Source organism: Melospiza georgiana, chromosome 2 (genome assembly GCF_028018845.1).
Source record: "Melospiza georgiana isolate bMelGeo1 chromosome 2, bMelGeo1.pri, whole genome shotgun sequence".
Taxonomy (NCBI): domain Eukaryota; kingdom Metazoa; phylum Chordata; class Aves; order Passeriformes; family Passerellidae; genus Melospiza; species Melospiza georgiana.
The window spans coordinates 51383939-51410814 of NC_080431.1; the positions used below are offsets into that span (position 1 = coordinate 51383939).

The following is a 26876-nucleotide window of genomic DNA, read 5'->3' on the forward strand; positions in this document are numbered from 1 at the left end:
TCTTCTGGGAAACAGAAAAGCAAAGAAAGACTTTCACATTACCTCTGTTTAAAGGCCTTTTCAGCCATCTCTCTAGCAGCTCTCTTAACTTCCTCAGGAACAGCATCCTTTTCAGCTTGGGACACTTGGTAAACCCTGTGGCCAGCATCCAGTCGATATGGCCCACCTTTGCCACCTAACCCAGCAGTGTCTCTCCCACCTAAGATGGTTGAGATAAAAAACCATTAGGAATATACACTTGACTTTAAAAAAAATAAAAACAAATTTTCATTAAAGCTTCCATTGTCATCTACACATTTTCCAAAAATGTTAACAATCCCCAGCTGAAATATTTATTGTCAAAGGTTTTCAAAACCTAACAGCTATCATGGTAAACAAGAACTCCCATAGAATACTTGTGTTTATAGCTCCTTGAGACTTGATTCATAATGGTTTTCACACTGTACAAAGGGGAACCACAGAACATATAAATTTTGAAGATCTCTTCAAAGCTCCTGGTCCCAGACTCTGTCTTCTCCCTAGAATTTGTTGGTTTAGACTGCTTCCAAATAACATTATCTTGTGACCACTATAATGACTTATTAGAATTAGCAGGTACTTTGCCTGTTCTGTGTACCTCTTGCCTACACTATCTGAATTTTTGCAGCTACAGGGACATTTAAGATAATGACTCAGCCTAGTTGCTGTGATTGCAAGCTTCTTGCTCTCTGTATGGCCAGTAAAAGGAAACCAAAAAAATATAACTGAACAAAAGATCTGCTATGTACAGTTTAAGTTAGACATTGCAAATACTTCTTTTCTTTTACCAGCAATAAAGCAACCCTGTACTGGGTAAAATAGATCAGAGGACAGCTTTGTATAAAACCATTTTTGACTAGTACAGCATCTCCCTTAGATATCTGTCAATGATGAATTAAAACAAACAAACAAACAAAAACAATGAAAAACCTGTTCCACCAGCCCACATATTTCCACCAACATGTGGCATGTTGGCTGGATCCACTTTTCCATGTTTGGGGGAGCTGACATCCAAACCACTTTCTCTCTGAATGGTTATCTGTAAAAGAGAGAGAGAGATGTAAGTATCTCTTATAGTAAAGACAATACCCTAACAACCTAATAATAACTACTAGGTGTGCTGAGCAGCTGTAGGACCAGCATTAGTTCAATAAATGCAATAAATGCTATAAATGCATTCCACCTCAGAACAGAGCAGAGTAAAACAGGGCTCCTGAGTGGCACATTAGACTCACACCTGAACTAAGGCTCCTGCCACATCTGAACCCCTCTGCATTCTGTACATATCCACACCAGAAATTGCTTCCTGTTAAGTGCCCAACATAACTCAAAATCCCCCTGTAGACAGAATCACCTGCAGTTCAAACACTTCTCAGAGTATTGTACATCTACAGCACTGCACATCCATTTACACATTCCATGTGCACCCAACTGCAGCCCCACATTCCCTATAGATGGGCAGACTGATGTTCCTTTCATGAACAGCGACTAAAGAGATGAGAATGGCCCGCAAATGGCCAGTTCAAATGACAGGCTCGTGGAATTCTCAACCTTGCTGCCTGGACCCCAGAAGTGCTGCCATGTTGGGTTTCCCAGACCTGTCCACTGACTCACGGCACAGCTGGATGCCAACAGCTGCCAGATGTTCAGGGCTGAGTCACTTTAGGCTGGGGCTGGACTTAAGTGGGTGACTGAAGGCAAAATTGTTCCTTCCCATTAGGAACTCTGAGTCATGTAGTAAATCAGTGAATCATGTGTGAATTGCCCCTTAGTAATCTTCTGTAATTTAGTGCCACATTATATTTTTTTAATGAAACCCAGTGACTGAGATAGAAAAGTAATATCTCTAACCACTTAAAATTAACTTCTTATCTACCATAATACATTTAATTCTCCAATGAATTTAGATGTCCCAATAACTATGATTTAATGCCTTCTCAGAAGTTCACTGCCATTATCAGGGTTTTCACTCTAGAAAACTGTCTTGTAGACTCAACTTCATGCTGACATGAATTCCACACATGTTTTTGAACTGAAAACATGTGCTCTAACAACACTGTCCTGGCAGCTATTCAAAACATCATTTTCTTTCCCTTTACAGAATTTATATCAATTCAAAGAGGTACAATACATCCTCTGTGAACCATGTCATTAGTGTAAAATCAAGATCTAATCTGCTAAATTACATCCATTTAACATTTGTATAGGGAGAAACATGTAACCACAACAGCATGCTACCCTTAGGGTTATATACTTTTTTTGGTTTAACAGATTTCCTCTAAAATAAACCGCTCTTTTTTTTTTTTTTTTTTGCATCACTGGTAGATTTAAAAACTATCAAAAACACTGGTTAACAGAAATTGCTTAATTTAGTTTAAAACAAAATTATAAACACAAAATGATAGTTTCAGCCTCATGAAACAAACTATTATTCTATAATGAGAAACATGAAATTAGGCAAAAATTTTACATGTTCATGCTTATGTATTTTTAATAGAAAAATATTTCTTCTTCAAAAGAAAGCTCTATGAAACAAACATAACTATAACCAGTGATGCAAATGTCATATTCTATTTTTGTCAAGTTTTTCCACTGAAAAATTCCACTAAACATTTTGAAATACAAGCATTGTTTAAATCTTCAGTGAAAAAGTCTGCAGACAAAAGAGCTTTGGTGCTCACAAAACTTTCTGAAGTGTTAGTTGCTCACAAATAGTGGTTCTAGCACACATGCACTAGAAAAGTTTCTAGCATAAACTTATTTTACAACAATATTGATCTGATTAAATCTGATTAAAGCAAGTATTTGTAACTTTGAAATGGCACGTGGTTAATAGAAAGTCTTCAATCTTATAATGACTTTTTTGCTTTCTCTTCTTGAAAAGACACCAAACATCCAACATTTTATTTCTGTTAAAACTTTGAGAAAAATTGGTTGAGAAAGAAGAAAAGAAACAAAGGTCACAATCAACCATAGCTTCAGAATGTGAGTTGTTTGCTGTTTTTCTTTTCATGTACAGTTAATAGCTGAATGGATAAAATAATTGAAAATTCAATGATACTGGAGTGGAACACCACCAGCAGATGTGTAATTGTCATGCCAGTGAATTGCAGCACTTTCATCTACTCTTCTTTTAAGTATCACCTATGCAGACAAAAGGTAGTAGAATTTTGCTAACTCTGAATACTTTAACAGCCAATTTCTATTAGCACTGGTTTGCTGGGGTAATTATTTTTCAAATTTACCATATACTTAGAAACTGCATTATATTAGCACACCGCAGAATCCTCTGAAGAGAATCTTCTGGATATACCTCCCTGTTTTTTGTGTGAGCTCTTAGATAATTCCCTCACTGACTTGTCAGACTTTTCCCTTTCCCATTCCCATATCTGTGGAAGGCAATTTTACAAGTTTCAGGGTAATTTTACAGCCAACAAATTGTCTCTACTCTGAAAGCACCTCTATAAACTAAAAGTTAGACTATCAAATACCTATATTAGAACTGAAGATGTATTTTACAAATAAATAAACAGTAAATCAATGAGCCATGACATGAAATCAGAGGGAGGATCAGGAAATAAACTGATGAGAAAAACTTTCAGATAATGATAAATTCTTCAGCATGATGAATATTAAGAGATGGAAGAGCCATAGGTAAGTCACCCCTCTGAGGACTGGAGGAATTCTTGACATTAGAAACTATTGGAAAGGTAGATTTAAGGGGCAGAATCCAAAACTGGATGGATTAGGAACCTGAGAAACTGAAGAACACTCAGCAGGAAATATCTAGTTTGTCTAGAGTGAGAAGGAAGACAAGAAAAACAAGTATTAAAAGCAGAGAAAGGACTCAAGCAAACCTAAAATCCACACTAGCTTTGCCAAGCTTGTCTCACTGTAATTTCTACAATGAGTTTTCTATTACTGTTATGATGGGTATTTTTCAAATACATAAATTACTTCCTTGCTTAAAAGCTGACCTGCCCCCTCCTGAATATTTTCCATTTGAATCTAATTGCAAGACTTCTAGGAACTTTTTTTCCTTTCAAAAAGTTTTGATTAATCACCCCTTCTTGAGAGAAGTATGTGCTCTTCCTAGCTGTACACGCACTGAAAGGCACTATTCATTACTGCACCATTGTGCAGATTCCATACTGCCTGGTGTGCATATTATGGCTTTGTGAAACAACACACAAATTCAGCCTTGCAGCCTTGAGCTGTGAGGCACAGGTCAGAGAAGAATAGCTGGAAAAACTGAATTTTTCCCTCTGAAAGTTCCTTTTGATTTCCAAAAAACCCACTATTTCCAAAACATTCAAGGCACACATATTTCAATTGTAAATTATCTCAACTTGTTTATATATATTGGTGATTCACAATCAGAGTGTGAAAGCACTTTTCCACTCCCTGTTTGGGAAGGTTTTTTTTTCAAAGTCTTCATCACACAAGTAGCACAACTACCATCCTCTCCTGGAATACACAATTCTTATTTTATTCTCTGTAGAGTCCTAATTGTCAGTAATCCTCAATGATCTTAGTCTCTGGTTTCAAATACTTTTGTTCTCTCATTTTCTTTCTATATTCTCAGGCACTTATAGCAATAGGTAATCGGTACCTTCATAACAACTTTGTGATGCAGGCTCTGTAGGTCTTTCAAATTCAATGAAACAAACAAAAATTTTGAGTGAGAGAATATGAACAGTTCAGGTCAGAAGGATGCCAAAGGAATGTGCTTTTCTTAAGAGGCAATGGCATGAAAGGCTTAAGAAAAAGGAAGATTAAGAAACAACAACAAACACCACGACTTGTTAATGCTTTGACTTAATTTTCTGGTCTGGCCTCTTACACATCCATTAACTCCTGGCAGTAAGGGTAGCCAGGCAGGAATAGAACTAAACACTGATTTTACTTTCAGTGAGAGATACATGGCATCTGAACAACTTGCTCTAGATCAGTTCCTTCTGAAAAATATGAATGTGTGACAAAATGCTTTTACATGGCTACACTTTCTCCCCTCTCCCTTTTTTTCCCCCCTGACAACCCTGGGATTCTAAGAGCAAACTGCAGAGGGAAAACTGATACAAACATATTCAGTTTAGAAACTAAGTGATCTTACCATCCTTCATGAAGAAGATAAAGAGGCTGAAAGAAGTCTGTTACATGACTTACCGCACTCAACGCCAGAGTGAAACCAGGTGTTTCACATCTGTGCCATACTTATGCCAAACAGCCATTAAACACATACCAATCTGTAATAGTGGCCACTGCAAAGATGAGTCAAAGGCTGGTAGTTTTGTCTAGACTTCAGCTGGTCAGACAAACTATGGCATACTGTGTACTAAACAAATCTGAACTATTTTGGAAGTGGATCTCGAACCACATTCAGTTAAGTGAATGTGGGATTGAGTTCTATTGAATTCTGATGAGAAATCATCTAATTTAATAACACTAACCCCTGGAGAGTAAGGAAGCACTGGCATACTTTTGACACTTTCACAATCCCTCCGTACGAGACAGAGGCTGTATTGAGGATCACACAGCTGACCCAGATACACTGTGCATTGCCACTACTACAGGACACTGTCACAGCTATGGGAAGAAAAGAGCTTACATGACCCGTTAGAAAATAACCCACAATAAAAGCGTGGGAATTATGAAGATGGATGCTGTACTCTATTATTAAAATTATTGATGCCTCACACACCCCCATATTTCATTCTAACATATGAGTTGTTTTCACAATACAGTACTTCCCTTTTGATTTCAGAATTCATTTGCTTCTAATGCATTGCAAAAAAATCTCTCTGGCTCTCTGAGTAAAACTGACCAAAAGCATTATCAAATTTAGCTTCAGCTGATCTTGTGCAGGTGACCTTAATGACATTTTAGTATCCAGTAATCTTAATTGTACATTGCAGCAAAACTGAGAAGAAAAAAAAATTAAAAAGAAGATTAATCATTTAAAGAGAGTCCCAAGCAGCACAATGTGCACTTCTGTATCCTAGCAAGTACTATTCAAAGTACATCTGCATTGAATGTATATTAATAGCTCTATTATTAACATGTTTATAATAGTATCCAGTGTAATGAGTAAAGGACCTTTATCAAAGTCAACTGAATGAACATTTCAGAAGATCTATTATTCAGTCATTCACGTTTCAGATTATTAACAACATTCTGCCAAGTATGTTAAGTCATACATCAGCTCCTTATCCTTCAAGTCTGTTACCACTAACTTAAGACTAAGATTCCTCAAGTTGTATTTATTGTGAAGACAGGGAATTTCATCTTCTCCTGTCTTGTCCCACTTGAAATTTTATTTATTCCTGGCAGGCTTATGCAAGAGATTGAGCCAACAACTTTCACTGTCCAAACCTCCATTACAGTTGTGTAAAAAGCTGGCTCTCTAAAAAAAGGGACAGAACATGTACTCAGACTTAACTGCTAGCAGATGGAGAACTCGTGGTTACAGGTTAGGAAATATCTTTTAGAATTTGTAAGCAGAAGTCAGAGAAGCTTGAAAATACTTCTAGCTTTGAATAGAAAAGTAGTCAATGAGTGACAGCTTCCAGTAAAATGTGAAGGGCTTTTTCCTTAATACTGACTGGCATGCAGATAATTTTTTTGTTGTAGATATTCCTGCCATCCTGCCCTGTAACTGACACTGCAATGCTGCAAATTGGCTGGAGAGTGGATGGTCTTTTAATATAGCAGTTTACATTTGTATCCTGACAGGGTTAACTTCATTAAAATTCCCGAAGAGTGCAGGAGGTGTCAGTGCCTCCCATTCAGGACTGCTTGCCAGAAAGCTCCTTTGTGGGGCTCACAGCAACAAAAGCAAATTTCTGCCTCAGGAATGGCAAAGAAACTCTGGTTTCTGATGGGGGCGAGCTGCCTCATGTACAGGGGAACAGACCTTTCACCTCTTAGTTTTAATTATCTCTGGCCCTGACAGGCTGAACTCATATCTATCCTCTCACACAAAACACAGTGCTTATTTTAATACTCCAAGTTCAAAAAGGTGGAAAAACCAGAAAAAAACACTTTGATTCCAGGCTAACATCCTGCAGTGTAAAGAGATGAAATTTTTCCTTTAAAAATAGTCTGCATTTCCATTCTTCCAACCTCCCCAAACCAAGTATTTCTTATCCTTTTGGGAATGTTTAAGCAGAGCTGGGCATTCCTTACAGGCTTTTACATCTTCATAATAGAAATAAATGGAATTCCTCCTTGTTGCATGTGGTGACAAGGAATCAACCTCTACTAAGCCCTTCTAAGCATTCAGTGGATCATTCCACATAGAGCACATTTACTAAAGATGCAACCAGCATGATTTCATGTGTCACAACTGAATAAATGTGTACAAATTATACAAGCAAGCAGGGACACAGCTGCAGTATTTACAGCTGATATTTGTGGAGCAAAATCTTTAAAAAGAAAATTTTACCGTGCCCAAATATTGTTTTCACGAGCACTTATTCTATTAGTAATGACACTGCATTATTGGATGTTTCTTACTGTTGATCAGAAGAAAATAGGGAAAAGAATGTGTGCACTGGGATTTGAGGTAGAACACAATTTGTATGATTCAGGTGCTCAGTTCAACGTAAATTAAGAAGGTGTGCATTAATTTAATTTGTTGCATGATTAGAGAGTCCTGGAAAGTAGATAGATGTAGGCTGGCAAGATCCCATTCTTCATTGACTTTTTTTATTATAAACAAAAGAACTCTTCCAAGATCCAATTAGAAGATACCTGCTCTTAGCATAACATATCTGAGATGCGGAAGGAAATAGTTAATCTGATATTTTGCCTTTTCATTAACATAAAACATATTAAACCGGGCAGTTTATAGTCAATGAAGAAAACTGGTTACTTTCCATGAAAGGCACTAAATTATTGCTGAAAAATATTAGTTATATGACTATAAACCCACTAAAACACCATAAAGCATTTTAACTTGCTGTCCTCATTAGTTCTGTAGACAAAGATTGAGCATGTATCAGTAGAATATTGCATGAAAAGAAGGGGAAAGTTTGTAGATTTTTGCCTTGTGGGTGATTTGGGAGATGGTAATTTCATTATCAAAATCAGTACAAAATCTGCTTTCACTCTCATACATTATTGTGAAAAAAAGATTGACTTTGACTGTAACAAAACACAACTGTACTCCATGTGAAAAATGCATTAAGTAATCCATCCCACAGTGGCACAAAGGATTAGGAAACGCGTTCCATGGAATGCAGAATGTACTTCTGCAGATGTGCAAAAGACTGATGCTTCCCTGAAACAAAATAATTGTTTTTCTTTTATTTCTGAGCTTCTCCAACCTTAAACCCCCAATATTATCCTAGGCTGCATTGTACAGGTCACAAGAACATTCCTCTAACACAATCCTAATCAGCAGCATGAATTTCTGCATTACATTCTCAAAGAGCAAAGAAGTTGCACATCAGGCAGATAACAGGCTAACCTGCCTGCTCCATTGTGGTTTTATACTCTCCCAGAAAATTGATTCTACTTAAGAGAGAAAGAAAACTTTTTATAATCTACTTATACAAACTAGTGAGAGAAAGACATAAACAGGCAAAAACCCCTCTAATGGTTTCTATTTTTTTTCACTTGTATCATGTACAGCTTTTTTCTATGTACTAAAAACTAATAGCATAATTTCTGTTCACAACAGCAAAAAATTGAGTCCACAAGTAATTTTTCCACAGAAAAGATAAGTCTAATCTTAGATAAGACAATAAAAATGTGTGAAATACATCCTGTTTCTTCACCTGTATCTTGAAATGAAAAAAAAAAAAACATTTATCGCACTACAATACAAAATTTTTAATATGTTTTCTTTTTTTCATTTGACTTCATTTTGATTTTTTATCCTGTCTGTAAAATTTTTCAGGAGTTCAAACTAAACTAATAAAGCTTCATGCATCATCTGACTCAGGTGAATATTTAATTCTAAAAGTAGCATTTAAAATTCAGGCAGGCATTAAGCTTTTGTCTTGAATACCAGAATTGTTGAAAGCATCATCAAACTTTGATGGCATTTTAGAAAAGTGAATCTGGATGGGGTAGAGGTGGAGATCTGGAGTGAAACTTATAAAAAGCTGTATCTGGCTTGCAAATGAAGTTTATATACATCAATTAAAAAAACTAAACCACTGTACAAAATCCTGCAGTGGGCTCTTTTTTGAACTAAATGCTGTCACTTGAAGAACGAATTCAGAAACTCTGCACAGCAGATGCATTATAGTATTTTGCCCACAAATACATAGTGTGTGGCTTAAAAGCTGGAAAACTAAATAAAGTAATAAGATAATATAATACATTTATTTCATCTAATGGATCCTCTCTTATGTAAACACAAAAGTCTATTTTCCTGTGTCATTATTTAAAATTCCCTAGTCAGTTCTATTCAACTACAAGATGTGAGGTTGTAATCTTTTTAGTATTCTAATCCACTATGAAATATTATCAGAGGAGACAGATAACATCAAGCTTGGTTATTTATCATTACTATGAGAGACCTCCTAGAAAAGCTAGAAACATGGGATAGGTGAACACATGATGTCAGTTTGGAATGGTCCAGACTGAAGACCACAGGGTAAAATTAAAGTTGAAAAAAATTACATGTGGAAGGAGAAAAGCCTGATTTTCTGTATTCCTATGACCTTGTCAATGCTGTCCTTAAGAAGCAGAGGCAGAAGTTATTTACTATCTACTACATTGTTTTATTTTCTAAAGGAAATTCTCTTATAATTGGCATTAGTGTAACATATCAGATTATTTTAATTTTCCCTATGCTTGTCCTTTCACTAATCAGGGAACCACTTACATAAAGGCATAATTATTAGCATGCATTTGTCTTGCTGGGACAGCAGGATTTCACTGGTGTGAGGAGCTCCAGCCTTTATGTCAGCAATGCGCACTGTTGCAGACTTTGTGAGATCTTCAAGACAGTGTGTTGAGGTAATATTTTCACCCATGAGGACTCTGGGCTTCCACAGGAAGGTCAGAGAAAGAAAGGGAACTTTGTGCTGCATCAGACTGCTCTAATAGAAAGTTAAGGTTATTTCCCTCCTGCTCTGTCTGTCTGCTCCAATTAGACTGAAAGATCTCCTTAAGAAAGAGAATGTATTTTAGAAGTGTTTGTACTGTGCTTCTAACAAGGGCCTCACTCAAGCTGAGGAAATTTATATAAAAGGTATCTGACAGAGAGCCAATGATCTTTATCTGAGTTACTTTATCCCATAAATACTTTTAGACATATGCATTTATTTAGCTTTGTGAGTTCACAGCTTTCCAGTCTCATGGTTCCCCATACTCAGATGCCTTCATTCAAGGGCTGGTACACAGCTGCTAGTCCTCAGATGAATAAATTATATGGCCCAGGAAGAGGTCACAGAACTAAACTATGGATTTGGGGCTCATGGATCTCAGAACTGGAAGTGCTATCAATCTATATCTTGGAATCCACCTATTGACTAGACAACTCTGCAATCTGCAGTATTTCAAGATTTTTGGGATCCTGCGCAGGTCTGCAGAATGCCATCATATGGTTATTCCAAACTTGCAAGAACTCTCCACTGCATGTATTTATCATAATTTGTGGGGTTTGCGCAGACAGTATTTAAAAGCTGAGGGAAATCACTGTTATTAGCTCACTGATGCCCTCATGTGGTCGGAAAGACTGCTTGATGCAAAGTAGAAAATAAGAGAAAGGGAGGGTGGTGGGGAGAAGAACCAGCCACTCTTGCTACAGGTCATGCTTTTGTCTCGATTCAAGAACTGCAGCTTTGCCCACTTCAGTTTTAACATCAGGAAAAGGCTGGATTTTTGTTACATTATGAAGTAATGAAGTGAAATGTCACTTTTTATAAAGGAAGAAAACCCCCAAACTATCAGTATAGATTAAAGCAGATTCCGAGCAGTAAACATAAGCAAGCTGGAATCACTGAAACTCTCGAATTGATTATTCTTTAGCTAAACATCCAACCTAAAAAATTAAATTTCATCAGGTGAATTCACATTAACCTGAACTTTAAAGTACAGCTTCAGAAAATAACAAGAGAAAAAAGGGATTCATTCAACGAAATAAAAAAATATTAATTAAGGGGTGAATACTTCATGTAGAGTTCTACATGATTAGCTGTATGGAATATGAATATGGAATATGAATAAATGGGACTATTCAAGGAAGGGAATAAGACGATCATTATCCAAATCGACTTTCAATTCTTGCTCATTATGAAGTACAGTCCCTGTGGGACTGGCTACCTGCAAAGTTATGATGATCTCTTCAGGTAAATTCTAACTCAAGAGAACCATTGTCTAGGTATGACAACTGGGGAAAAAAATGAGCATGTGTGTGTGTGCAAATATGTACATGTACCTGTGCGTGAATACATCAGATACACACAGTTACATTTGCACACCCCTCACCTAATTCAATGTGATTTGGCTTCTTTTAACTTCAACAGGAAATGTGAGATTTTTGGCATTATGAATACTTCAGGAGTGTATTCAACTTTGACTCCAGTTCAACCTTTACGTCAGGTGAAGTCACAAAAGCAAAGTGAGGAAAAAATGGGTGAAAACATTTCTAGGCTGATCCTTTTCTTTGGAAGGGCCTGGTTTCATACTAAGGTGTCAGTGTCTCTCTTACCCATTTCCTTTGGACTGACACACCTACAAAGAGGTACATCGTTGTTTAAGCTGAGTGTTGCCCATCAGTCTTCAGACTAGAGAGGTGGGAGGGTGTAGGTATTTTATTATTCAGGTTCTGCACAGCACATGCACTTGCTCATGGGTAAATGTTTATCTATTTTTAAACAGCTGTGCCCACTCAATTCACACATGCTGTATCTTTGCTCTGCTCAGTGCTACACTATGTGGTCTTGACATCATATTGGCTGAACCTGGATCATCTAGGAAACCCACCTAAGTTTCCTAGATTTACAGGAGACATAACCTGAGTCAAAAATTTCAGCTTTTTAACACTGGAAGAAAATCACACATTACACAGAACACTTATGTTAGAGTGGGCTCTGTCACAGGCCAGAGACAAAAGCAATGTCCATCCTTGATGAAGAAGTGTACTGTAAGATCTGGGATGTACCAGGAAATTGTGACCTTCTTTTAGGACAGCAGAAAGAAGGGAAAATGGAAAGAAGTCTCTTTTTTTTTCTTGCTAACTATTCACTTAGATGTAAATATTAATTAATTTCCAAGTAAGTACCTGAATGCTTATGAGGAAGGCTTCCTATACAGAAAATGAGAGAGATCAGTACATAGGAAATCAAAATAGTTACAATCTCAACAACTTAACTCATTAGGCCTTTATATGCAGCCACAAACAGAGGGCACTACTGCAATTTCAAAAACCCATCTCATGTATGTAGGAGATGATATAACTGTTGGTTCCACAAATACATTAAACAGACTCCAAAAAACTGTCTCAGTTTACAGGAATTTTCTTTTAATCAATCAGATCACTTATTTGGACAACCTTGGTACTGACAGGAGACTATCCTCAGCTTCAGGATGTTCAGTTTGCATGGTGATATTACTTAGACCAAGACTAAATTTGGATTTAAAAAAAATGTTGTGGATCTGATTTTGAGTTCAGATACATATTAGGATCAACTAGATGGAAAACTTTTGCAATCTTTGACTAAGTATATTTTTATGCACTTTACAGGTTTGGGTATATCCTGGGACTTCTGAAAACAATGGCATACGGAGTACATAGCATGAAACATTGTGGACAACAAACTACAGCAGGAGAACATTAAGTAGAGTGAATACAGAACTAAATGCTTTTGCTAATAGTCACAAATAAATGCTTTAACATCTATTGAAAAACCTCTGAATGATGCACCTTTTAATTTCTGTTATGTAAGCATTGCACTTTATCTAAATGAGACATACCACTAAAAAATGCTTACTAAAAGACAATATCTGAACAGTACCAGAATGTAATCAGTGCTGTTCTATTTAATTTCTATCAATAACCCTTGGATGAAAAAAGAAACACAAGCTTATCAATGGCTGCCTATTGCCACAAAACTTTAGGGCAAGATCATAAAAATAAATTGTCCTTCAAATTCTCTTCCTGTATTTGATAATGAAGTGATGGTTTTGTTGGAGACACCAAACAGTGAAAAAGCTCGATGGTTTTTGGAGTAGAGCTCACAGCTTTAGAAAATACAGTATTTTGTTTAGATGTTGTATTTTAGACACTCCAATTTAATAATTTCAGAATACTGTAGTATTATGAGTTGAAAACTGCAATAAATGACAAAAAATTCTGACCTGCCTGTATAAATGTAGACTTCTTTAAACACATACTATATTTTGATAAACTAATTTGGTAGCCTCGAGACTTCAGCAGTTTGAACTCTGCTGAGTATGTCAACAATACAAAACAAATGTTGACTGTTATGAAGATTGCCACAAATTATATCAAGGGAGCTTAATTACTGATTACAAGTGAAACAGCTGTTTGTTTTCCTCTGTTTCATTGCTTATGTATATCCAGCCTCCTTCTCAGAGCTAACGTGTTTGTGAAAGCAAAAATGCAGCCCTAGAAGATAGTACCAATATTCCAACTGAAGCCTGGTTGAAGATTTGATTCCAATTCTTTGCAACTATATTTATATTGAAAGCCTTCTAATTCTTTTTGCTCTAAAGGGTCAGGAAGACTCAAAGAGTTTATGTTTCTGCAGATCAGTAGTCCCCAACCAACCACATGGACAGCTCTTGGATTGGTCTAAGAACATCACCATGAAGGGATAATAAGCTTTGCTAAGCCTGTTGCAGTTTTGTGGGAAGGGGAGATTGCAAAAATGGCAGTTTTAAGGGAAGGGGAGATTGGAGGTGGGTGGGTGATATGTGGAACACTGAAAATTCTCTTAAAGTGAGTTTCTGCTACAGGATGATTGGGAATGATGGGTTTAGTCAAAGAACTAGAGAAACCTCATTAGACTTGAAATCTTGCTTAACACGAGCATGCGCATGCAGCATTATACAAACAGAGGTAATTTTCATACACTTGAATGATCAGATAAACACATGGCTACAAAATATGTCCAATTTTGCAAAAACAGGTATCAGGAAATACCTAGCTGCAGCATTCTTAGCAAACTAATTGTCCCTGGATCAGGAGATATGTTCTTGCTATGCTCAATTACACAGGGAAGCTACATGAATACATTTTTAAGGTAATAGGATCCTTTCATTTCCAGAAATGAATGCCTTAATAAAGTACTGCTTTTATGTCTAGGCCTACTGAGAAATTAAGTAGGAAAGGAGAAGGCCTTCATTTCCAATTATCAAAGTACAGTTTACACAGCAACTACATATCTATTATCTTATTGAAGATTACATAAAATAAAAGACCTAATTTATTTCTTATTGCTCTGCAATGCCTTTGTAAACAAGGCTTCTTAGGTCTCATTATCTTTCCAGTCAAAGCAAAGCAGCAAAGTAAAGTAGGGAAACAGAAGTTAGTGATGATCATGCAAGTCAGAAGATCACACTGGAGGTTTTGTTCCGGTCCTTTAGCAGAAATCAGAGTGTGAATGTGGGGGGATGTTAGTCAGAGACAAAGAGAACCACTCTCCCAATGTTTATGCAGCAACAGAGAGAGTTTATTGTTCTGCCCTTCTTTATAATGGGCATTTGAAAAACCCAGTCTGGATAGCTCATTGGTCTGATCTTTTACATCCCCTAGATGCTGGACCAGTGATATGCTTGCACCTTAGGAAGGAACATAATTGGTTGGAGATCCTGACGGTCAACCCACGGGCTGCTTTATGGAGGTGGCTGGGGAGCTGAAATAATTTGCCCTGTACAAGCCAGCTTGTACTGTGATACAATGTGGCAACAAAAGAGCATGTTATTTCAGTTCTGACAAACCACTGGTTTGACACAGGAAGAAAGAAAGATATTCTAAGGAGGCTTTACCCTGGAGTGTGCCTAGTAGCGAGGCAGGCTGTCAGTGGAGAGGAATTCTACAGAAGATTTTGAAAGCTGCTTTGTGACTGTGGGGCAACTTCTCAGCCTTCTTTAAAATAGTTACTTGAGATTTCTAGTTAAATGACTTAAATTTTCTTATGGAGTGTGCTTTCCAAGCCAGTATTGTCTAAGCATTTGTTGGCTATTATTGGCAATATCCTAATATTGTTGAATAAAATAACAAGTCATTTTAAAAAAGGAAAAAATAAAAAATAACTATTAAAACTCCCTTGGCTGGTGTAAACTGCCTATATCTGACCATAAGATGGTGCTAGTGCTACTGCACTGGTAATGCACATGGCACTGGCAAAGCCACAAGTGAGGAGCATGAAGGTGCTACTGGGTAACAGTTTCCTTTTCTCATGACTTTTATGAATGGCATTTGCTGTAACAAGAACACATCAGATCTTGCCCAAGTCTCTGTAACCACAGAACATCTTGTAGAAAGGGAGCTAAGAGTGGGAAAAGAAAGTAAACGACATTTTGGCCTAATATATCTTTTTCACAAAAAAACCCCAACCAAAACCAGGGAGAGAGATCCAGTTCTGAATAGACTCATTCTGTTTTCCCATTCTAATTAAAGATGCAACTGAAGAGTCCTGAATGTTCCCTCTGTGTTGCAATGGTGATCACACATGTTAGCCAGTACATTAACACTCATATATACCTACACACTTACATGCATACACACCACACATGTATATGCTGTGTATTTTCAGCATCTACCTAAACATTCCATGTGAGAACATGGCTGTATGGAGATCCTTGCAACTCTGCTCAGCTGGGAAAATTATCAAGATTAGCCAAAGGCTCTACTGTGGATTCAAGGCATTTTTCACCTAGGTTTCAAGTTTCTTTTTAAAATAAAACCCCAATATTTTTTTCAAATAATTTGATCTCTGGAAAAGTATATAATTTTCTTTAAAAATAATTTCATTATTCTACATTCTGAAAGTTACAGTTAAAAATCAGTAGGAGATAAAGGATTTATTTGCATTTAATTGCGCTGGGATTTGGCAAAAATACAAACAGTGTAAGACAAAGAGTCTGTCAGCAACCATAATTACAGGAGCTACAAAATGTTTTCAAATTAAGCTACTGTGCCTCTTTTTCCAGGGAAAAAGTCTACTAAATTTTTCTCACAGGTGCACTTCTACTTCAAAGTGTTTTTCAACAGCTCTCCCCTCCACTCCTTTCCCAGCTGAAAACTCCTCCATAGCTTATTTTGTTACATTTTTCAGGCCAGCTTTGTGAAGTCCTACCTGCACAGGACGCCCATCTTCTTGGCCTATCATGTTCCTCCAATCCTGCAGTGACTGCTGGAGGCTGTCCAGCCCAGTCTCCCAAAGCCTCACACCTCCTCCCATGTCCACAGTAACCAAACCTACTTTGCCCAGTGGTGCCAGCAGGGCATCAGCATCTGAGATCGTGGAGAGCCAAGATGTATATGGAGAGAGAGACTTTGACCTGAAAAACATTAATATGATTTTTTTTGAAGCTGCAATTAAAATGGGGATGAGTATTTCTATAGTTAAGGTGACAATTAAATGAAATTACATCCTCATTTCATGAGAGACTGTAACTCAGCCCTGTGGATCCAATATTTTGTTTGAAATTTTCCACCTACTGAAACTGGACATAACCAAAAGACATCTGACTGCATAAGAAGCAGTATAAAAGACTAGGCTGAAAGGCAACATGTTGCCAAAACTACTGCTCTAGTTTAGATACACTGCTTATCTAATCTATCTAAAAGTTGTCCATCTTTAGGAAAAAAACTGTTAAGAATATCAAAAATCTCTAAAGATGCTACTGAAAAATATTAAACTTAAATAGAAATAGGGAGAACATGATCTGAGCATTGAGGAAAATTCACTTCCAACAACTTAGAGTAACACCTTTCTCTAGTGCTTTAATAAAATATTAAAATTTAAATACTCATTTAACAATGACACAGGTTTAAGTACAGTGAATTGTAGCACTTTTTTAGACAGTCAGCTTGCTGACAAAAATTTACTGCTGAAAGACAAGGCCTAATAAGTATGGAATATGAAGGGAAATTTAGACAATGCAGGGAAGAATCTATTCATTTTTCAGTACTGTTAATTACATGCATAAAGGACTTGGTAACCTGCACTAATGGCAAAATTAATAATTTTCAAAAATATAAGAAGGAGCAACCCATATGCTTCTACCTATGACTGAAACCACCATGTAGTAATTCAGCTGAAAGAGTTATCTCAGCATTTGACTGGGCTAGCTTTGGCTGAAGGAAGAAAGGTTGTTAGAATTTAACAGAGAACTATTCATACATATATGAATGTTTTCATATATGATGAAAACTTACTTTACTCATCAGTTATTACTGGAATACATTTAAAAATCTGGACTTCTGCTCAGATCTGCCATACACAGCTTAAATCCTAATGCTAGCTTAAGGGTCTAATTTTGAAAAATAGCTTTGTAATTCCTGTTATTTCCTATAAAATCCTAAGTGAAAAATAAAGTGATTCCTTACTAGTTTTATTGTAATGTCTTTCATTTTTGAATGACTGTGTAAGATGTAGGCCAATAAACCAATTATAAATGGTGAAAGTGCAAAAATAATTCTCTATTAATTAGAATTTCCCAAAGATTATTAATGAACCAGGATGAAGTTAAATGAGTACTGTCAAAATCAGCAATATGTGAATAGAATTTAAAAAAATATATAAATTTCTTTGTGAGTGAGTTTCATACATGTGCTATTCAAATATGCAAAGTGGAGAGAGTGCCATTTAAAAAATGTTTATTATTACAGTAGAAAATAACAATTTGGGACCAAAATACATGTTTATTCAATAAAACATTTGCAAACACTCTCTACAGTTGTGAGATACAGATATTAAAACCAAAGAGAAGCTACGGAATCTGGCTATTTTAATTTATCATATAAGATACTTGGGAATGTATACTTTCCAAAGGGAGAACCACAGAAAAGCTCAAGCTATTTTCAAAGTGAACTTTATATTGGACCAGAACTTGATTCTCAGTTTCCTAACACCTGGCACTGGATCATATTGCCTGTCTTTCTCTGATTCTAAAGATAGGGAAGAAGGAAAAGAAAATAAAGCCTGCAAACCACAATGAAAGAAGGTTGAGAATAAAGTGGATGAAGAGGGGGAAGGAACAAAGGGAATGAAAATCAGAAGATAAAGGTAGCTTTCATGTTTAGTAACTAATTGCTACATTTTCATCAGCATTACCTAGTAAAAACAGATAAATTATGTTGACAAAAATATACGGCAATGTTTGTAGAATTTTACACTAGGTATGAATCAGTCTTACTTCCCACATCAAAAGAAATATTTGCTTATCATAAAGTAATAATTACTCTTCTTCTAAGATGACAGTGCTCTAATCAATAAAATCAGTTACCCAGGAATTGGAATGTATTTGATTTTCTTTGAATTAAGATCTGTTACTTCCAAGTATCCAGCAGCTGGTGGAGGAGTGACATCTGAAAACAAACAAACATGTTATTTTCCAGCTGCATGATTAACTGGTTATTGCATTTGCATTTAGCAGATTAAATTTAAACATTTTATTATACAGTACCTGTCAGAAAATGATAAGCTTTCATATTCAATACAGGAATACAACTTGCAAAAAAAGGAATTGTTTTATTATTATGATAGTGAGTAATCAGACAGTCACAGTTACAAAAGAACAATGTATTTATACAGAAAATGTCAAAATTACTCACAAATATAGCTCTGCTCACAAAAGCACTATTCAAGCATTACTGCAGTCCCTACCTTGCTGCTTTGATCTGTCACTGAAGATAATGTCAGTTGTATATCTGACTTTAATAGCACATTGAGGAACATTTCAAAACATTGTGTTTATGACTTCCACTTGAAAACTTCTCAATAATACTAACCTACATACTGTTCCCTGAAATTGAACCACTCTTTGGAGGCAGATTCTTAGTATGAAAAGATTTTATGCAAAGATTTTATAATTTATAGGCCCTAGACTATCAAGCATTAAATATTCTGTTTATGGACAGTTTAAGGAATACAGCTAATATATGGTCCTTCCCTCAGAAATAAATTTGTGTTCGTGTGCTTACACTGGCTTTTGCCAGCTTATGAGTATACTGTGCCTGGCCTCAGTAGTGGCTTCCAGTTAGGAGCTGACTTTGATCTGTGTGAAGCAAATTGAGGCAGCTTTCAGGAAAGAAACCACAAGCCTGAATCACACTGCCCAGTATGGATACAAAATGTCCTTGTCTCAAGATGAAATCAAGTGTAGATTTTCCTCCAAAACAATGTATCTCTCACCTCCTTGACCTGAAGGAGTCCGACCTTACCTGCAGAAGTGCTGATGCCTGCATAGAGCACACACAGAAAAGACCAACATGATCAGCAGCATAAGGAGATCTAACATTCAAAGGAGCACACAGAATAACTCACAGCAGCACCTCATGCATATCCAATGTATTTATATATCCATAGCATACATGCCTACAGCAGCATGTCTATTGACTTTACTCATCTCCATAAAAATGGAAATATCACACACATCAGAAACAAGGGAAAAAGGTCTGGAAAAATGCAGGTTTGTGGACCAAAGACCATTTTTGCAGTCCCCTAGATTTTGTTACTATTTTAAAATGCGCTCTCTCTCTTTTGTTAGTAATGAAGAGTAAGATACACATTAAAAATTCTGATGAAGATCTAGAACAAGGGCAGATACTGAACTAGAAAGGGTAGAACTGTAGGATAAGAATTAAAAATTAAGTTAATAAATTAGAGAAAGAACACAAACAAATTAAAGACAATAAAAAGACAAAGGATTGCAGAGTAGGAAGCTGACAAAAAGGCTATCAAATGTTTAAATGCTACACAAGAACTGCTGGCTAGGCCCCAGAACTGCAGTCAAGAATCTTGACGATGAAATGTGAACATTAGACATGAACAAGTGCAGTTTGTTCTTCTTTTGCCAAAGCCTGACGGAGAAGAAGAGCTATGCACAGCTCCAGACATAAAGCTTTAAGGAAAACAGACACAATGTTCAGATCTGGGCTCCTCAGTACAAGGGACATGGAGCTCCTGGAGCAGGTCCAGCAGAGGGCTACGAAGACGATGAGGAGATTGGAGCAACTCCCTTAAGAGAAAAGGCTGAGGGACTGAGGCCTGCTCAGCTTCAAGAAAAGAAAACTGAGAAGAGACCTCAATAATGGCTGTCAGTATCTAAAGGGAGGGTGTTAGAGGATGGACCAGGCTCTGCTCTCTGGTGCCAAGGACAAGAGGCAACAGACAGAAAATTATGCCCCAGAACATGAGAAAAACTTCTTCACTGTGATAGTGACCGAGCACTGGAACTAGATGCCCAGAGAGATTGTAGAGTTTCCTTCCTTGGAGAGGAACTGTTTGGACCCAATCCTGAGTAACATACTCTAGAGGACCCTGCTGAGCAGGGAGATTGGATCAGATGACCTCAAGCTGTCCCTTCTAGCCTTACCTATTCCATCATCCTGTGACACGAAGTAGTCCTGAGGATGACAAAGCTGCAAAGATTTTTTTTCTTGTCTAAACAGAGGGTTTTCCAAAAAAACACATCCAATTCTATTGAGAAGATTGTTATAAAGAGAGTGGTGTTATCGTGAATGAATGAAGGTGACATGAAGTATTCAGTTTTGTTTAGAGAAAAAAAAGATGGATACCATGAAACGCTTTTCTTATACAAGGAGAACAAAGCAATGCAATAGGACAATTGTTTGACAAACCTCAGTTAAGAAGAGAGTACACGTGTCATCCTGTCCCTATATAAACAGATGGACCAGATGATGTGTCAAGGCTATTTTGGTGACATTGTGTTATACTACATGTTCCAGTTACTGTCGTACTCAAAGAGATACAAATCCAGTAATAGGGTGTTGGTTTATGCTCATCTATAGAAAGTGCTGAGAATCCAAGTAAATATTTGATCTCAAGTAGTCCCTCATTTTTACAGTCTTGTTTTTAGAATAAACATTAGTTCTTCTTCACTGGATTTTGCCACGATCTCTTGTCTGAGTTTATATTTTGTGTCCATACATCTATTTGGCAGTCTTTGGGGAAATTATTACTTGTTATAATTTCTTTTCAAAAATAACTATCATTTGGTTTACAATTCCAATAAAACATACAGACAAATATTTCTTTGCTTATTGTTCCTGGAACAGCTTCACTAATACATACTGGAGCATGCTAGAGTTTGGCTGAGTACTTTGAATTATTAATAGAAATGGAAGGCTGTATGCCAGAACTGACCAGTTGTCCAAGAAGATGAGAAAGAAAATCTGATAGATATGGAAACAGAATCAAAAATATAAAACAACTTCTCAAAGGCAGCAGAAGACAATAGGGCAAGAACTTCAAGGGACAGACACATCCTTGATTTCATGTAGCAGGATGCCTTCGCTTCCCTTTACCATCTCCCAGGGAAGGATAAAACTTTCATAGGTAAGTAACTACAGGTTTCCAATACAGAAACAATGCAGCACAATGAGGAATAAAGCAGCACTGAATTTCAAGGGACCAAGACTGTTAAGCAGGAATTGGTAGCAGGTAATGTGTATTCAAATACTCTGTCAATCAGTGAGACTGAGAGGCAAACTCCAAAAGAAACAACAGCCCAGCAAAGAAGGCAGCAAAACTAGAATCTCAAATGGAGATCATGAGGGCTATGACCTTATTATTTCACCTTCCAAGTGAGCACAAAGACACATGCTTCTCTTTTCCTGTCTTCCCTTTTACACTTGGAAATATTTTTGATTTGTGCCATAACAAGGGCAGTACTAGGCCCCTCTAATCTAATCTAGTATCCTGTCTCCAAGAGTAGCTAGGTGCTTGAAATGTGTAAGAGCAGACAAGTGCACATGGTATTTTCCTCAAGCCACCAACCAGTTCCAATCTTGGGGCTTCTTAAACTGAATGTCCTGTCTATGTTTTGATATCTATGTATTTAGTTAACTTTCCAAGAGTTTGTCCAGTTTTCTTTTGGAAAAAGAAACATTCACAATATCCTTTGGGAAGTGGTTTCACAGGTTAGTACTCTATGAAGAACTATGTCTTGTTTGTTCCAATGAAGTTCCTAACAGCTTCATTAGCTGCTCCCTAACCCTGGTACTGAGTGCAAAACTGTTGGTTTTTTCCCCATCTCCATGCCATACATGTTTTTGTAGAACTCTACCATATGTCCCTCTCCTGATCTTGTCTTCACATGTTGGAGGATTGGCCAATGCAATATTGCTCATTCTTGTTGTCTTTTTCTGAACTTATCCCAGTTCAGCCTTCTCCCACCTAGAGATGGAGGACCAGAACTGAACAGTGTTAAGGACATGTGGATTTGTACAACAGCACAGAGAGGTTCTCTGCTTTTTTCTGTTTCTTCCCTAATAATTCTTAACATTTCATTTGATTCTTTCAAGCACTACTGAGCTTTGAACTGCTATCTTAATGAAACCATCTATCGTGACAGCAAAATAATGCTTGTAAGATGTTCTCATCATCCCCATCTTTTATGATGTAAAATTGGGATTTTTTTCTTCCTCCACATGTTCATCTATACTGAATTTCACCTGTTATTTCTATTGAATTCAGAATTGTAGTCCTTCTCATAATTTTCCATCGTAAATCCTTCCTACAATGAATAATAACCACTATCATCAGCACTGTCACCTCATTGTTAAGTTTTCAATTTTTTTCATGACATGCTGAGTAGCACAGGTCACCACAGGATTTCCCACATAGCTCCTCCTCCACTAGAAAATCCAGCCACTAACTGTTAAATGGAAATGTCTTGAAAAAGTCCTGAAAAAAGCTATGGAACAGAAGACCTAGAGTCTTGTTTAGGTCCTATTTAATTGAATCAGCAAGGTTACATTAAACATGATTCAGTTAAAATCAGTCTTTGTAATTTAAAAAATTATAACATCATTCAGAAAAGAAAAATCAATGATAATCATCTTCAAGGCATGAAATCTTTCAACTTAAATGGCCACATAAAGCACTGTGTAAACCTCATACAATTTTCTATACATTTAAAACTATGAATCTCTATTCATAAATATATTTCATCACAGCTGAGAAAAAATTAAACTGCTTGTTTTCTGCAGTTCTGAGAAGCCAATTCTCAGAACTGATAATATGCTCAGATTACTGGTATCCTGGATTCATGAAGAATGTCCCCTGTTTTTTAATCATAATAAACTAGCAATACAAGGTGTTGTATAGCAGAGCAACTTAAAGGCTTTTAGAAATAAAAGATCTTTTAGATCTTTTTCAAGATCTCAATTTAGGTATTATTTGGAAGCACTGAGGGAAGATACCTCTCTCACTCCCAAATTAGTAAACTAATTTTAAGAAAAAGCTCAGAAGATTTATCTTCTAAATCAACTTCTTCTGATTCAGATTTATTTTTTCTGTGAAAACCTGAAAAAGTGACCCAGTGTGACCATTCTGCATTTTATAAAGTATGAGAAGATTACAGCCTGAAGTTGTGTAATTAGTTCCAAGATTCTAACTCCAACTAATTTTATTAACTTTAATCTTTTTAAGAGGTAATCTTTCCTTCAGTTACAAAAGGAGGTAACTGAAGTTTTCTACCTTGTTAATATCCTTGACTTGGCTTCTTTAGTCAAGTAAATGTTTTATCCTCTTGGTAACAAATAAAAGGGTTTCTCTACATAGGGAAATTGATCTGTGTTAAATGAGGACAGGCAGATTAGATCATTCATTCTGTTTGAGTTAATTTGGAATAAAATGTTTAGTCTGGGTCAGAGAGTTCACACAGGGACTAAATCAGGAATAGCTTCTTCTGCTGATGAAATCAAGCCATTCTACCATACACAAATATTTTGGGCATTTTCTTTTTTGATAGTAAACTTTGGAGATTCCTAAAGGTAATAAATGCAAAACTCACAAATGCTGTTATTTGGTATTAATTTGTGTATTTTCAGTTATTGGCTGAAGAAGCTAAAATTATAATGGCAACAGAAGGCTTGGCATGGCAGCACAAAAATGTCTGAAGATCCGTAGTCTACACCTGCTTTATCAATGTCAGAAGGGAGGATGGTTTTGCTGCATGTGAATGTTGTTCATGCAAGATTCTCTTAGACAGGAGAAGGACTAAACAGTCTGAGTCTCTTCAGCTTGGAGAGAAGGCAGGAGTGACTGAAGCTTGCCCAGTCATGAAGGTGATGGTTAAGGTGAATGCAGAACTGTTACTCACTGAAGCCTGCAATGCTAGAATAAGGGGCACCTGATAAACCTGGTAAGAGATCAGATGATCACAAAAAATCATGAACTTTTTCCCAAAAGGTAAAAGTTTGCTGTGGAGATGCACAGGTTCAGAGAGGTGCCAGATAAACTAGTGGACAACAGGTCCATAAAATGAGATTTAAAGTCTGAGGCAGAGATGTCCTCTGCAACATTCCCAGCAAAACAAGTGCAAATATTGAGAAAGTAGGAAGAGAAAGACAAAGAAGTAGATAGGCTCACATGCATTCCCAAAACAACCTCTCCTATTGTCCCTGGTGGGGATGGAATTCTGAGTTAGTCATGTTACAAGTTTATCACTGCATCTCTGTGTGATACTGAACAGAAGATTGGTGAAGGCCAATTGCTGAACTGGATTGATCATCTTCTATTACTGGGTTTCCTCTGCAGACAGAGGGAAATCCCATCTACCGAGATATCCACAGTGTAGACACCCTGTTAATTCCTCAGAAGTATAATTCAGCATGCTAATTAAGATTCAAATTAATTTTAGAAATAAGTGCAACTACATTCCTTTCTTCTCAAATGCTTGCTCTGTGACTATTAAGGAACATTCTGGAAAAATTAATGAGTGATAGCAGATTACAAAACAAAAAACAAGTGTGTTGAAGCACAGGTACATGAACCTCTTACCTTTTGGGTAAATGTCTTTCAGGGGCACATCTCCAGGTGCTAAAATTCGGACTATTTGATTAGAAGCCAATAAAGTAACACAATTGGTTTGTTTTGCAGTTCCTGTTTTCCTCTGGGCTCCATAATAAAGTGGATCAGAAGGAGAAGCACGTTTGTGACTCAGAGAGGAGTTTCTCTTCCAGCTATACACTTCACTGGGAGACTGCAAAAGAGAAGGTGCTACTGAAGAAAACATCCCTATTATTGAATCTAAGAACAAACACTTCTCGATAAGTTACACTTCTTATTTAATTTCCAATCAAATGTGGCTATTGTGGTTACTTCTTATGCTACCACATGACAAGGAATGACCTGGATTATTTTGTCATCAAAAACTCCTACAGGGGGAAAAACCAACAAACCATCTACATGAGTTTTAGGCATCAAGACAGTCTGAAGGTCTGAAGTTGAATTGACTTTTTTTTTACTTCAACCAGGAACAGAAAGCATTGAAATAACCTGATTTGGAATCAAACTATGTAAAAAACCTATTAGGTTTCCACTAATATAGATAAATGCAAACAGATATTCCAGTAATTAATTAAAAGATAAGCAATAAGGCTGGGACTTAGCTCCAGGTTCAGAAATTGAAGTGCAGGTCTCTACATGAAAGCCAGTGGTTTCACCTCCCACTATGGTTGAAAGAGTCTGGTGAAAAAATCATCTCCAAGGTCTCAGGGTTTGGTCAACTGAGCACTCCTATTACAAATAAGAGCTCAGATACCTTGTTCACACTAAACACCTACACCACCAGCATGGAACACTGAATCTGAAGTTTTGCCCCATCACTCTTCCATTAACCCTCAGCACTCCCTCTTTGAAATTCACATGGATCTCTAAAACTACGTATGAGGAAAGGTGGTACCGCATTCTAAATCAGGCAGAGCCAAAACTGCTTCACCACTAACACTGGTGTGTTAGTATGGAAGTGTGCAGCTTCTTTAGTACTCCCTCCTCTAGACCACCTCCCTTTTCCAGCAAAAAAATCACATCTACGGTAAGTAATATGAACAGCTTGAATAAACCATCTGATAATATAAAAACAAACCAAGGAAAAATCAAAAGCTAATTGCAAAGATGGTCTTATTGACAAAAACATATTTTTGAATAATTTTGGATTGCAATGAATTTTCTTCTGTCATTAGGCTTATTCATGTCTGTTAACAGTTACACTTTATAATTTGCCCCAATTTAAAAAACAAACATGACATACAATTATTTATTCCATAACCACTACCCTTTTTATGTACCATTAGGAAGCAAATATTAAAAAAGTCTAAAGAACTAAACACACTGCTTGTATTTTCCCTGAGTTTACTTTTACTCTTTGCAACAGCCCTAGTCATTAGACTGCTAAGTTTCACTTTCTTTTCTGCTCCTTCTCTAACTGTGTCATGGCAGTGAGCACACTTACAAGTAGTATTTACACATAGCTACATTATTCAGTAGTGAAGAGGCTTTATAGCTTTGCTATAATTTTCTGTATTGTTTTTTTCTTTTTCCTTCATCTAGTCTTGCTACCTGCTGCACACTGGGCAAGAAGTTCACACTGAACAGCTCAAAATTATATAGATATCCTTTTTCTCAGAGGTTATGCTTAATTAAAAAACTGTAAAAATATATGATTTAGAAAATATTACTCTAGCCAGCACTGTTCAGAGCTTACTAAAAATGCATTTTGTCCATGCTAGACATTGTATTGTCCCATTTCTTATTACCTAAAAAACCACCTATATTCCTCTAGATTAGACTACCATAACAAATGGTGTACACTACATGAATTTCTCCCTTGCTGTCATTCCCTTATTTTTTCAAATCATTTCGTAAACAGGTACTTAACGGGTTGCAGAATAAATG

The 26876-nt window shown here is 36.7% G+C and overlaps 1 protein-coding gene across 1 annotated transcript in view; it reads right to left on the reverse strand.

Annotated features, from left to right (window-relative positions):
* VWA8 (von Willebrand factor A domain containing 8) overlaps positions 1 to 26876 on the reverse strand; it is a 182782-nt gene that overhangs the window by 23341 nt on the left and 132565 nt on the right. The window contains exons 35-39 of the mRNA XM_058018846.1: positions 24981 to 25182; positions 18457 to 18538; positions 16302 to 16506; positions 949 to 1057; positions 43 to 199 (exon numbers count right to left, since the gene is read on the reverse strand). Coding sequence (XP_057874829.1) covers positions 43 to 199; positions 949 to 1057; positions 16302 to 16506; positions 18457 to 18538; positions 24981 to 25182 — 755 coding nt within the window. The remainder of the gene's footprint in view (positions 1 to 42; positions 200 to 948; positions 1058 to 16301; positions 16507 to 18456; positions 18539 to 24980; positions 25183 to 26876) is intronic.